The sequence below is a fragment of the Limanda limanda genome, chromosome 11 (assembly GCF_963576545.1).
Source record: "Limanda limanda chromosome 11, fLimLim1.1, whole genome shotgun sequence".
Lineage (NCBI taxonomy): Eukaryota > Metazoa > Chordata > Actinopteri > Pleuronectiformes > Pleuronectidae > Limanda > Limanda limanda.
Window position 1 is genome coordinate 16225274 of NC_083646.1, and position 14916 is coordinate 16240189.

At 41.9% G+C, this 14916-nt stretch overlaps 1 protein-coding gene across 5 annotated transcripts; it reads right to left on the bottom strand.

The window, feature by feature from the left end:
• Positions 1 to 1198: 1198 nt before the first annotated feature.
• Positions 1199 to 10597, bottom strand: tcea3 (transcription elongation factor A (SII), 3). 5 transcript variants are annotated; one of them, XM_061081353.1, is made up of 15 exons: positions 10267 to 10575; positions 8896 to 8958; positions 8604 to 8709; positions 8390 to 8495; positions 4620 to 4679; positions 4439 to 4510; positions 4154 to 4222; positions 4000 to 4059; positions 3841 to 3915; positions 3063 to 3223; positions 2850 to 2911; positions 2579 to 2728; positions 2313 to 2459; positions 1672 to 1743; positions 1199 to 1560 (listed from the first exon to the last, which is right to left on the bottom strand). In XM_061081353.1, exons 1-15 carry the CDS (start codon positions 10333 to 10335, stop codon positions 1552 to 1554), a joined length of 1281 nt encoding a protein of 426 aa, XP_060937336.1. In that variant the 5' UTR covers positions 10336 to 10575; the 3' UTR covers positions 1199 to 1551. The 5 variants fall into 5 exon arrangements, with proteins under 5 accessions (XP_060937336.1, XP_060937335.1, XP_060937337.1 ...); XM_061081352.1 differs by having other exon boundaries at positions 4000 to 4062; positions 10267 to 10573; XM_061081354.1 differs by lacking the exon at positions 4620 to 4679 and having other exon boundaries at positions 4000 to 4062; positions 10267 to 10573.
• Positions 10598 to 14916: the final 4319 nt, after the last annotated feature.

Genomic DNA, 14916 nt, shown 5'->3' on the forward strand with positions numbered 1-14916 from the left:
ACAAAACTGGCGGACCAGATTGATAGTTATTAATCTATAAATCTATTCTTCTTCTACGACTTAATGTAAATTAAAGGTCAGGGTGCTTGCATTGTTTTATAGGTCATCTCTCAATGCAGTGACCCAATCAGGCCGACTGCCTTCGATCGGCACAATCCAACATTCGCAAAAAAAGTAGACAGAACAGTAGAGCCTGCATGTGTTGTTTATTATCTCTGTTAGAAAAGCTGATAAGAATCCAAATAAGACTAGAAGGGACTATACAGATATATGTTGAGTCTAAGTTGCATTTTGTTTGACATTTTCCTGCCTACTTCAAGAATTCAGGATAACAAATGGCAGCAATGTAAATAACACAGTGTTTTGTGATACAGTGTTGATGCTCTCTGGGTCCTGCCTGCATATCAACATCAACAGTGGGCAGTTAAATGGAGGAAATTATGCAGAAAACGTAAATGACTGTGGTTTCAGCTCACAGGAAACCAGATGGTGGAGACTGAAACAGAGCGCTGCAGGGGAGATTTTCCCTTTCAGTTATTACCACTGGAATAAAGTCCATATTTCTCAAATAGGCACTAAATGTTACATAAGAACCAGTCGTTTCTCTAGAAACTGTAGATTGATTTAACTCAATCTGCACTTTGCTCAAGGCCTGAAAGTATTTTCATAGCGAACTCATATGTTTTTAAGAACAAGGGTTTGTATTGTTGATTGCTGCTGTAAGGCTGAAAGCTTGTGACATAAATGAACACTTGTAGACAGGCTCCACCAGAACTGGCATCGAATAGGTAAGTGTCTAATTTGTGGTCCTAAACCTCTGGAAAGAAAAATGACAGTCTGTGCTGCCAGTGTCTGTAAGAATGACGAGTTGTTGCCATCTACTGTTTGTATTCAGTGGTGCAACACACAAACAATGTTGTCTGTTACCCCAATACACTGTTTTCATAAAAAAATGAATAATAAATTGTAATAAATACAGATGCATATTCAATAGATTAATAACCCGGATTTATTCGTTATTGTTTAATTATTAATCGTACATATATAATGCAGATTTTGATTCAATGCTCTTATGATTATAATCTTAAATTTAATGTGCAAAATGAATTGAATGATGATGCAGCGAAATGTGCTGCATAAGTGATGCCGCATTAGACTGTGTGGTTTGTTTTATTAAACAGTTATAAAGCTATCACACTGATGGTTTATGCAGTTTATTGGCATTCGATATTTACAAAGTGAACAGCTGTACTATGAGATTGCAAAATAGCTGTATTACAATGGTCATCCTGTCATGATAGCACCATGAAAATGATTTTAGTCTTCTCCAAGTGGGGTGATTTCTTGACTCATGCTCAGTCTTCAAATTCACATAAAGCAAAACCCTTATTCTCAGCACATGCTCGTCAATGTCAAAATGTCAAGTAAAAATCGTACGAATACTACTGTTCTCAAATCACTAGCTGCAAAAATGTATAAACGCTCCAATTATAGAAAATATCTAGATCAATATGCACCAAAAAAAAAACACCTGGTTTCACCCGGAAGGCATCAGCAGAACTGGAATTTAGAAATAAAATAAAAAAGGAGTTAAAAGATTGTTTTAGAAAAATTATTTCAAAAACAGAAAAGGTTAGAGTTATGGGGAACGAGGAGGACGAAAGGACTCACCTTCCAGCGGTTTCCACATTCATTACAGAGGACAAATGTGGTCATCGGCTCATCAGCGCTGCGTGTCTGCACCTACGCACACGCGCACGCACACACACACACACACACACACACACACACACACACACACACACACACACACACACACACACACACACACACACACACACACACACACACACACACACACACACACACACACACACACACACACACACACACACACACAGCAGTAGAGTAGACGTGAATTAACCTGAGGCACAATCATTCTCTCCTAATTACCTGATTATGGAGTATTTACTCCAGTCTTAATGGAATAATAACACGCAGATCTGTTATCAGGTTTCCATCTCTGCCATAGTGCTCTTTCAATGATCCCACATAATTCATAATAATGATATAATCATGATAAATGCAGCACTGCAACACAAAGGCAACCATAAAGGAATACCCTGCTAATAATTACACATATAAATAAATATGTAATGTGGGCCCATTACGTGTTGTGTAAGGGTCCAGTGTGCCCCATTATAATTCAGAATTTGTTCCTTTTTTGAAGAGGAAAATACAGATTTCACTCACCTTAATACTCATTCAGTATCTGTGTGTGTATTATGTGTTGAACATGTGGGACAGTTTACCTGGTTGTAGGTGCAGTTCTTCTTCTTGCACTTGCCGCACTGCAGCAGGGAGGTGGAGGTTCCCCCGGTTTTGGCCATCTGGTGCTCTCTGATGGCCTCCTGAGTGAGAACGTTCCTCAGCTGCTTCAGCTCGTCGCTGGCCATTTCCTGCAAAGCGACAACATCAGACGAGCCGAGAGGACGATGGGAAATCAAGTGAATATGTGGTGCACAAACACAATTCGTGAGAGCATAACGAGTGACGATCAAGCTGCAGTGGCGTGTACCTCAGCAGACATGCTGGCGAGGCGGCCTAAGTCAATGCTCCGTGCGAGTACGTTCCGGCGAAGTCCCGGGTTCTTGGGGTCCTTCAAGTTGCTGATGCGGCTGCGGACTCTGTTCTTATATTTCATATCAGTGACCTTTATCTCCTGGTAGATATGTGCAAACACGCAGTCAAGGTAGAAATAAATCCACTGTGGTGTGTGAAATTTCTGTTTCATTTGGATCATCACTGAATGAACCAACAACAGCAGCACACATCTAACTGCATTGAAGGATATGATCTTCAATCTCAGCTGCCATGCCGTCAACGTTTGCTCCAAAATCTTTGTAGTCGTCTGTGAAGACAAGAAAAAAATAATTCCACTTAATAAGCACACAACAAGTTCATACTTGTGCAGTTTATTGCTGCTCAGAACCTGCATCTTGTCTATGTCTGAAAAAGCTGCTGTTGTGTGTTACTGTTCTAACGTGCAGCATTAGCCTCACTGTCTGTGCGCAGTGCAGCCGCCAGCAACTCAATGCATTTGTCCCTGACGGTTTCTCCAGTAGCCAGGTGGGGGGACAGCGCCCCCCCGGCAGAGCTGAAGCTGGGTGACATGGGGCTGGTCGGGGTGGTGGGACTTTTAGGGGTGTCCGGTTTTCCCTTTCTGTGAAAAAGGACACATTGAAAATAAAACATAAAGTGGAATTTTGATTATGACATTTTTCCAGACTGAGCTGGTCATATTTTTTTTACATTACATCTTCTTAGATTGTTGTCTTAAACACAAACAATTATTATTACTTGTAAAATATATATGTTTAACATGTTATCACGCAATTACCTATTTTTACATTCAGCAGCCAAATCTAAATCTTCCTCTTGTTCAGCTCTGTTTGTGGTCTCTACCCACTCAAATCAAATATCTCACTCGTTGCTACACGAGCTGCTATACGCTCCAATATATTCACCAGCTAGTTGATAACTCTGTCTGCTGTTTGGTGTTGTGCAGGTGACACACTGTGGTTTTATTAGAGCTTTTTCACCAGAACCATCTGGATGCTTCTGCTGCTGCTGGAAACAAAGCTGATGAAAGCAGTGAGACCGGACTCATCAGGTTGTGAAACCAATAAACTAACTCACAAACTCGATCGTCGACAGTAGAGGAAAAAGTTGTCGTGTCCTGTGGGATTCTATGGCTTCAGCTAGATTGAATATAAAATATTCATGAGGAGCATTGTCATAATTCGAAATTAACCATCGAGGACGATCATGTTGAGATACCTTTCAATGCTGTCAGTCGAGGGCTTCCTCTGTGGAGGTCCAGGCTGGGAGGTCTTAGAGCCCTGAGACTCTCTCCTAGGACACACAACCAAAATCATTACATGTGCAAAAAAATTAATATCAGATATTCATTAGTTTGGTGATAATAATATAATTTACCTTTCCAATGTTAGCTTCTTTGCTGGTAGTGAGCTGCTCTTCTTTGAATCGGTGGACTCGCTTCTAGGTGATGAATTTCTTTCAGTCAATGTGGTTTTATTGACGTATGTTTGTTATTGTGACTGAGTTGGAAATAAATGCACACGAGTTCTACCTTTCAGGTTTGGAGTCGACCGAATGACGTTTCACAGGTTGTTCAGGCTTCGAGTCACAGGAGTCCTTCCTGCAACAAAAGAGAAATAGGATAGGGACACTGACGCCATTTTTACCCAGATACCAGGTTTAAAAAGATAAAATACACCGGTGTTATGATTATGAGATTATGTTTTATATTCACGTATCTATACCTTAAAGTTTAAAAAGATCAAATACACACTTATTAGGATTATGGGATTATGTTATATATTCATTTATATATATTTTCCTGCTCCTTGCAAACCTGTGTTTTTCTTTTTTCACATCCAAACTGGGCTTTTTAGGAGGTGGTGGTTTAGACTCAGACGAATCTTTCCTGAAGAGGAAACATGTGTGTTTTATTTTGAAAAGAAGAGCAGCAGTACGATATAAGGCAGCCTCTTCATGCAGTGAAGACCGACAAAGGTTAGTTTCAAGAGGCCAACCTTTCTCTCTTGGCTTCATCGGAGTGTTTGTTAGACACTTTGCTATCTGATGAGTCTTTCCTGCAAGAAGAAAACAGCCTTTGTACTAAGAGAAAAACAGACGCTGTGTGACAAACTATCCAGAGGGCTCCAAAAAACTCCCAATACAAAAGCAATTGCAGATTAATGGAAAAAAACAACATTACTCAAATATAAACCTGAAAATCATTATTCTCTTAAATCATGTTGTCCCATGTTCTAACTGAGGGGTTTTCTAAATCTAAATCTATTCCAAACCTAAGATTTATCACTGATAAAACTCTCAGATTACTGTCTGATATAAATGATGATCCTCCAGACACAACAGAATTGTTTTCTTCAAGTATGAATGAGACGGAGAATGATTCTCAGATCTCGGACCTGTCTTTCTTCACATGATCTGATGTCTTCTTCTGTGAAGGAGGTTTCGAGTCCGGCGTCTCCTTCCTGCTGCGGCAAATAACACAAGGGCTCAATGCAGAGCAGAAATTTCCAACATGAATTCACAGGGTAGCAGACACTGCAATAAGAACTCATCTGATTCAGACCTCTCTCTCTCCTTTTTCCCGTCCAGCGAGGGACGCTTCGGAGGAGGCGGCAGGGGGTGCAGGTGAAGAGGGAGCGGAGGAAGAGGAGCGTTGGGGTCAGGGGGCTCTTTTCTAAATTAGGAAGAGACATTAGGAGCTGAGCTGAATCAACCGGGGCTGAGGGGGTTATAATGGTAGGAAATGTCAGTGTGGCCATGCAGACCCTGACCTCGGGGGAGGAGGATGAAGGTGGAAAGGCAGCGGAGCTATCGGAGCGTTTGGGTCCAGTGGAACTTTCCTGACATGACAATCATCGGTTTGAGAATCCCCTAAAAACCTCAAACTTGTCTGCACTCAAACATCACAAACATGCAGCACAGCATGCTTTGCCTGACCTCTCCTTCTTCACTTCGAGCGGTGACCTCTCCTTCGTCACTTCGAGCAGTGACCTCTCCTTCTTCACTTCGAGCAGTGACCTCTCCTTCTTCACTTCGAGCGGAGGTCGCTGCTTCGCCGGAGGAGAAGCCGGTGGAGCAGGACGAGGATGTCGGGAGGGAGGGTCTTTCCCGTCCTTCCTGAACAAATGCCACAACAGGACAGATCAGAGCGCTGCACAGCCAGTTTCCAAGGAAATGTTGCATGCTCAAGACACACCTGGATGCCTCATCACAGCATGCACCATGCACAGCGGGTGTCCTGTTAGCCCGTGAGTCTGGTTGTGGAACAGCATGAATAAATGTCAGTGCATATGAGTAAGTCAGCAACCGTTATGTAATGCGGTATCAGCAGGAGGCTCTGCAGCGGCCTCAGAGCGCTGACCTGTCGTTTCTCACGTCCACAGAGGGGCGTTTGATCGGGAGAGGAGGCCGAGCACGCCGGGCGGGGCGAGGAGGAGACGGGAAGCGGGAGGGATACAGAAGGTTGCCGTCCAAGACTCCCCTCCTGAAATGAATAATTCAGCCTGAAACTCTACAGGATGTTTTTGATGTGAAATCACCAGTGTTTGAGCCACAGTTCTGCTCACCTTTCAAATATCGGCCTGTGAACATCAGCAGGTTTCTCTCTCTGGGGTTGGCTAGGCGGCCTCTCGTGTTGCGGCCTCTCGTGTCTACTTTCTTCTCTGTGCTTCTTGGGCTCCTCGTGCTGTTTTTCCTTATTCACTTCTTCCATGTGTCTCTTCATTTTCGCCTCCTCCAACGACCTTTCCTTCCTTTGCTGTAGCTTGTGTCTTATACTTTGCAGGTCTTGCAATTGTTTCTGTTTCTTGTTATTCCTCTCCGGTTGGGGATCCTCCACAGCTTTTTGCTTCTTGGCCTCTTCGAAATGCTTTTCTTTTCTGATTTCTTGTGGATGTTTCTCGTTTTGGGGCTCCTCCACAGCTTTTTGTTTCCTGGCCTCTTCTAAATGCTTTTCTTTCCTGATTTCTTGTGGAGGTTTCTCGTTTTGGGGCTCCTCCAGGTGCTTTCCGTCTCCGAGGTCATCCCCGTGTCTCTTTTTGTTTTTGGGCTCGTCGTTATGTTTCTCTTTCATGTTTTTATCTGTGTGTTTTTTGTCAGGATTTGAGTCATGCTTCAGTTTGACATCCAGTCTCCTGTGACTAACAGAAAACAGAGGAAGCATCGTTTTTACCTCTGTTCAAGAGACAGCAAACATTTACCAGTTTCACTGACGTCAGGTTTATTGTCCTGATGTAACTAAGGCCACATTTGAACAGAAACTTTTTGTGCCACTATCCACATCCTTCTTAGTAAAAAACATATTTGATGTAGTAAACCAACATCAGGTTAACCAACGATAACATGGTGTTATTTATATTTACTAGTTATTATTTACCTATAATTGAATTATCAAAAGGGGCTCCAGCAAACTGTGTAATTATCTCTTATCGTGAGAAAAATAAAGAAGTATCTGCAACAATGTTAAATACATGATGTACATTACGTGTTACAGTAGTTTGTATAAGCAAAGGTGTCTGTTTGATTGTTTGTTTGTCAGCAAGATTATGCAAAGACTACTGGACAGATTGCCAGAAAACTTGGTGGAAGGAATCAGTATGAGTCGGGGAAGGTGTCGTGGACCTGGATCAGGGGAAGGATCCTGGAATTATTTCTCACTTTTCTTGTGAGATTTTTTGATATTTTCACTGATTTGCAAGGGAATCCTTCATGGATCTTGATGGGAAAAACAGTTATATTTAGGGAACTGATATCTATTGTGTGCAAGTGTGTGCAGCGACATTGAATTTAAGGGGAATGTCGGGCCTTGGCTGATGCATGTGCTCAACTGAGTGCTATTCTAGTTTATATAGGTCTTGGTCGTTTAAAGTTTATCCCAACTTTTCCCTTCATTCTCTGAATTGACTGATGTTAACGAGTGCTACACAAGGTAAACACTTACATAAGGTAAACACACAAGGTAAAAAAAAACTCTATTGAAATGCAAATTATCTAACTTGTTATAATTTCAACAAGTTTACTGTAGAACAGTGTGTAATTAAGGCTGTGGTGATTATTGGGCTGGAGGGAGATAATCACAGACATTAGTGCTCTGGACACAATTAAAATCCAGTATTTGTTACTTGAATTGAATCACTGCTTTCATAACCTCTTTAGAAACCTCAATTTCATGGCAACACGATTGCCATGAAATGTACCTATTACATTATCACTATTTCATCAATAATGTGATCACTGTTATTCCAGAGTACGCACAGAAATTAGATGATTATGATCCAATCAGACAGCACTGTCCTTGGTGCTGAATATTGTTTATCATCATTATTTACATCTTTGTTTTTATTTTCTATGAATCCCAGGTTATTTTTGTGCTGCTATATTTGTTTCCTTGTAGATCAACCCTGCAGGCACAGTAAGAATTACATCAGTTCCTCTACAGCTTCCAGACGGCAGAAAAAACTGTACTTAATGATGTGATGCTACCTAAATGGTAAAGAGATGAAAATTTGAGATTTAAAAGCTCAAATGAGAAAGAAAGAAACAAATGTCTTTATGTTATTTCCCATTATCCTTGAATACAACTTACTACTGCAGGATATTCTCAGGCAATAAATGTTTCTGACATATTCTGATTGTCTAGAGTGGACAAAGTTGTTGTTGTAGGAGGAGTTGACCTATTTTTCGAGGTGCATAACTTTGTGTAATTGTCAGTGGAACCAAAAGCAGTTTGGTCACTGTGTGGTTGTGCAGCAGCCATGAAAGTACTGACCTACTCTGTGTCTCGGCGGGTGAGCTGTTTGGAGACACTGTTGTTTTGCCGGAGTCCAGTCCGTTCTTCACTTCAGCCGCTTTCTCAGAGTGGGAGGGGCCTGAGTCTGTGTGAGAGAATCACATCAGCAAATCTCTCCGTCTGCTGGTGGACTTAAGACACAGACAACTGCTCAATAAATCAGGAGTGTAAATCATAAATAAGTCGAGAGTACCCAGAAGTCTTTTCCAGTCTTTAATGAGGACCTTGGCCAAGGCAATGACCTCCTCGTCTGTGCAGTGCTTCCTGATCCCGTTCACAGACATGCCAATCCTCGTCTCCTAAAACAAATACACACATTTAAGTCTAAAGTGTGAACTGTAATGATCATGCACTTGTGTTATTTATCATGTCTGCTATATTGCATTGCTTCTAATAAGTTAATTGGCTGATAAAAACAATGGTAGAACTGTAGTTTAATCTAATATACAACTATGAATGAATCAAATGTATATATCTTATCTTACCTGTAGAAGTTTGAGCGTCATGTTGAAACCTTTCAGTTCTTTCAGCAGGTCCATGGCGCCCTCCTGCACAAACACAATCATCACAGCCAACATCATCGCCAAGATTTTTACTTTCAATGAATTCAAAAAACATCAGTCTTGGTCATAAATACAAAATATTCTTTGATTTTCAGTATTTAAATGTCTTTTAAGTAATTCCATATTTTTTATATTAGCAACACCAATGTGCATAATTTTCCATACACTGAGATAATGAGATTATATTTTGGAGGGTTACCACAGTCTGGAATGTGGCACTGATGAGCAACAGTATTGACTTTTTTTGCATAAATATTTTTCGTCTCATTTAAAACAAAACTCTCCTCTCAGCACCTTTAGGATAAAGAAATGTCACCTCCCTCAATTCTGCAAGAAAACACTATTTTTCAGGTTCAATTACTTAATTCAAATATTCATGTATTTTCAGTATTGTAACCCTCTAAAGGCATTTTTAAACCTAATTCCTTTTTTTTAATACAAAACACATCTCCTGATATGTGCTGGTGACAGGTGCATGTCACTCATTTGCTAAAACGTTGACTTTTTTGCATTATTATTTTTTCTTTCATTTAGAAAAAACTTGACTCTTATCACCTGAAGGAGTAAATGTGTGGGTGAATATGTGACAAGTAAAGATTTGTCATGGATGCAAACAGTCATTCAAAAAAGGAACTATACAAAAAGAAAACAGAATCAGGTTCTCTTCTGCATTTTAAAGTTCTCATCAGGATTTCAGACAAATGAACGCTAAAGTCAAAGAATGTGTCACAACAGGTTTTGAATAAGCTTCTCCACGACTGTCGGCTTTACTCTGATCGCAAATATTTCACTGACTCTGTGGTTTAGCAGCGCCATGAAAACAAGGTCCCGTGTGCAGATCCAGACAAAACACACACGCACACGCACACACAGATACACACACACACGACCTTGACAGCAGGCCCCGTTGTTTACTTTGGGTTGTTGTGTTTTAGTTTCTGTTTAATGTTTCAACCGGTAGAAGAATCACAAAAAGAAAGAACAAGCTGGAAAGAGCGGAGCGAGTGAGCTGTGCACACTGGAAATCCGACACGTCCAGCGAGAGAAATTTATGCGCCAAACACCTGTTGACCATTTGTTGCAGTGGAGCCAGACCCACACACAACAACTGTGCAGATATTACACACACACACAAACACACACACACGCGTAGTCTAAACCAAATCAAACTAATCTCCGAGTCCTGCGGGGAAACCGCTCCACTTCCCCAGCAGAACCCGGGCGGGCCTGCGGCACAGCAACACGCGGTGGCCGGACTACGCGCCACCTGCGGGTGTCAAAATAAAGCCTCACCGTGTTATTCCGAGACACCATCTTGTCCAGTTTCTTTGCGATCCGGGTGAGATCTTCCTCTCGCGTCATCGCTGCATTTAATCCACTTTGAGCGACTCAACAGTGGTGATTGGAGGCTTGTTTAGAAACCGCTAGGTGAGGGTTTTTGGGGGGAAAAATGGATCCGCTGCCGTTCGGACTTTACGCACGGCGCACTCCATTCAGCCCAGAGGCGTGTCCTGCTGCAGGATCCCAGCTGACCAGCGCCACACATGACAACAACTAAATATAGACACCGTAGTAGACACATGGGACCACAAACACACACACACCTCCACCTGCAGGAGTTTGAGTTAAAAAAAACATTTAAAACTCAACAAAATGAAGGGGAGTAGGGGGTCAGACTTTGATCAAACTTTATGTCAATATAGTTTGACTGCATTATATCACCAGCTATGTGTGTGCGTGGGTGTGTGTGTGGCTGTGTGTGTCTGTGTGTGTGTGTGCGCGCCAGATGTAGGTTGTCACCTCACCTCAAACGGGGTCACTTTGTAATGATTAATCTTTGTGTGCACTCCAGTGTTGCGCACCAGTTCCAGCTGCTGTTGTGCCAAAGACTAAACCTAACCCTGAGTCAATTTATCATGTAAGCATTACCTCATTCACTTCAACTAAGAATGGGGGGATTTTATCCTGCAGAGTTTTTGCAGACACGATATTGACTTTTTTTGTTTATATTATATAATAAAGTTTATATTTAAAAACCTCTTCCTGGATTAACAGTAGTTTGCCGTTAGAGGGCGCTGTAATGTCAGGGCACAGTCCGTGGCCAGATCCGATCCTGTCCAGACATGTAACCTTCTTCTTGCATTGAAGACACAGATTATATTTCATGTGGTCACCTCTGGTCCTCGGCTGGAACTGTAGGATGGCTTTAGCTCAGGACCTCAGGTTAAGACCGGATACAAACGGTGTCAAAAGAGACTAAATGCACTTGGGTACAAGGGCCTTTAAAGTCACCAATTACATCTCAGAATCAATTCTATATTTGACTGTAAGCCAATGAAGAGAAAGATTTGGTGAGGAGTCTGGTTATCTATGTGGACTCTGTTGGCTCAGGCAGGCAGTGGTGTATAAAGTACTTGGAAGCCATACTTGAGTAAAAGTACAGATATCTTACCTGAAAGTGACTTCGGTAAAAGTAAAAGTCACCCGTCAGAAAATGACTTGAGTAAAAGTCTTAAAGTAGCTCATATTAAAAGTACTTAAGTATCAAAAGTATCTGGTGTTGAAATGTACTTAAGTATCAAAAGTAAAAGTACAAGTACCAAAATTAAAAATGCAAAGTGCTTTTTATAGTGGTCCTATACAGACACAAAACAATCCAAAATGTTTCTCAAGATTTATCTCGAGTAAGAGAGAATTGCAATGCAGTGTGTGATAGCGTTAAAGTGTGAATGCTGAGGCAGTAGGGGCCCTATTTTCCAACAATTGCAGAGACACCCAGAGGCTGAGATGAGACCAAATCATCCTGACTGGAATGAGATTATTGGAAATGCATTGAGAACCAGTGGTATTCATAGTCGTCCTCTGAGTCCTGTGGTGCACACACTGAATTAGCTGAGGTCGGTTAAACAAATTCTCAGAGGACAAACCTTCCCGAGATTCCTCGAGCAAGTGCTTTCTACAAGATCCATCGTATCCCTGTAAAAAAATGTGTTTATGTCTCAACTCTTAGAAAACTTTTTAGAGGCAATCACACCCTGATTTCATAGGAAATCTTTTCCTGAGGGAACAAGTGGCCAGAAGCTCAAAATGCATGAAGGTTTTCCTCCCAATTCCACCAGGAGCTGAGCCCCTCTGCAGCTCAGATACATCCCTGCTGCTGGTCGTCGCCTCCGCTGTGGGAAACATGAGCATGTGAGATGCAAGTTACAACGGTTTGGTTTTGAAGTCGGATCAAATATCAGCGGGATCAAGGCTTTAATTGGTTTGAATTTCTCTGTCTATAGAAATGCACTCGTACCCAACAGTTTATGTGGACACAGTTTATATAGACAGCAAGGCTCTCTCACATAATTGTATATCATTACAGAACCGTATTGTCTGGAAAAGTTAAATGTCTGCCCTCAAGATAAAGTGCAAGTGTTCCGGATTTCTTTTATACAACAGTGTGTTCCAATTTATAGCCCTGAAATATAAAGCACGGCCCATTATTCTAAGACTGTGTGCTTGTGGTGCAGGGATTTGAGGATGACTGTGTTAACGACTGCAGGTGAAAGTGCTTGTCTTGAGTGAGGAAGATGATCTCTTTACACTAGTGTTACACAACAGGCTGAGAGTGTGAGCCGTCCCTGCCCCTGCATGAGGACAGCAGCAGTGTGTCTGGCAGGTGGAGACGGCGTCGGCCGGCTCAAGAAGTGGGACAGCTCTTCGTGAGGTAAAAGAGGAAGCAGGCCAAGAGGAAGAAGCAGTCGAGATCAGCCCGCGACATCCTTTAATGCTGCCAATTAACCCTGTGGATGAGGAAGAGAAAATCAGAGTGAAACCTCTGACCCCTCTCCCAGCCGCTCAGACTGAGAGAACTGTATGATCTCTTCTTTCACAAGACCTGTGCGTACACCTTGTACCACTATGGCTTGTCTTCCCCTTCGTCTAATCCCATCAAGTAGCAGAATGAAGATATGTGTAATCAAGTGCTGATTTATGTTGCTTTATATTTCACAGAGGCATATACTATGCTTAAAATGTAAGGATGGATGGATGAGCAACATATTGCATTGTGCCGACAGGTGCTATTTTATATCTATACATTTTTGTTCTCTTTCTTTTTGTCCACAAGTTATTTTCCAGTATACACTTTCTATAAGATATTAAGTCAAACTCAACCACAAAGGGCCTCCTTAAAAATTATAATAAAATTGATATAATTGGATAATTCCCAATCTTGTAGAGGGAACAATCGACAGCCAACTCAACTACAAATGTAAAATGCTATTTAATTATTAATATCATCCAATCCCAGATCAAATTGGGATTTGGGACAACTCAGAGACAGGTTAGCTGTTTCCCAGCCCCATAGGGTTATAGGGTTAGTGTAAGGGGTGTTGTCATTTAACGTGTCAAGCTGAAATAATGTGTCAAGCAAAGGTTATGAATGAATGACTCTGACTTGTAACTTTGACTTGCATGATTTTGTGTTGTGATATTGTGATATTGTGATGTTACAGGCCTCCTGTATACTGTGGTATTTATCATCTTATCCTATTTACTTCTTCTTCCACTGCTGCGGTGGAGATGTAGGGAAAAAAACACAGAGGCAGCTGCGATGTGAATTTTACACAAAGAATGAGGAGTAGGTCCCTGTTTGTGAATCTCCCCTCACTCTGTATTCATTGTGGCGCTGCATGGTTACATAATGGCATCCGTGTGCATTCCCATACACTGCACTGAAGTGCCCTGAGCCTCCGCATGCTGCTGGGTTCCACAGTCTATCATTAGCCTTCGGGGTCTGACCGCATCAAGTCCCATCCCGCTTTGCTCGTGGGCGTAGTAGAAAGTTGAAAGTGGAGAGTGGTCCTGTACCCCCGTATTGTACAGTGCACCCCCTCATGTTTTCACAGACAAAGAGTTACCACAGACCCAGCAGGAAACATCCACAAGTACACTTTCCTCATCGTGCACCTCGCCCAGGACTGGTGTCTCTGCCAGTCACAGACCAGAGACGCCAGGGCCGAGCAATTATGGCAATTCCTGGATGACATCAGACCAGAAAATGAATGATTTAATTTAGCTGTCAAATTTTCTTTTTTCTGGGACTGGTGGAGGATGCAGAACCTGTAATAGAGCATGTCAAAACAGTGTGGGAGAATTGTTTAGACGTTCACATCTGCATTTGGCTGGAAGGTAATCCCAGCCTGGTTTGTCTGTTAATAATGACCACTGTTCAGTGCTGGCACTCGCAAAAACTAGGCTTGATCTCCTGGAGAGGCTGGACCACCCAAAGACTTTAAGCACATCCTTGTACCTTCAGCTGTCTCTACTTTACTGGCAGACAGACACACACACACACACACACACACACACCACATCCAAAACTGTTTTGGTGGTGCCACGGTTTTAGGCTACCTTTGACAAAAATAACTGGTGGTAACACTGTTATACAAAATCCAACCAAAATATCTAAATGACTAACCAAACCAAATTTGAATTATGCCCCTAGCAAGTGATGTTTAACCCAATTCCTAGACTACAAAAAGTTTCTTTTTTTACTGGAGATCTTAAGGAATTGACACAGAGAAAATCATTCACACTTTAGCTGCACAGCGAATCCCCCAAAAGGCATTTAAAGGCAGAAAAGCCTGGAAAGGGAAATGTAAAATGTTGTACTATAACTTATGCACAACCGTCAATTACACACTGGCAACGCCGGGCAGGCACTGAGTCATTTGTATAGTGCGTCTGCAAAAAGATCTTGTGGTTCTTCCCAAGGCTGCGATTTGATCCCTGTGCTCTCTTCGTTACAGCTTTGAGCTTCGCCTTTGTGCTCACAAACAAGTGCATAACCCCTCTGCTTTGAGACGGAAGGGTGAACAATAATCCTTTGAAATTATGAAGCAAACACGTCTGTTATGAATTGAGGAGAAGCTGGAAAAAAATTGCATAATTTTG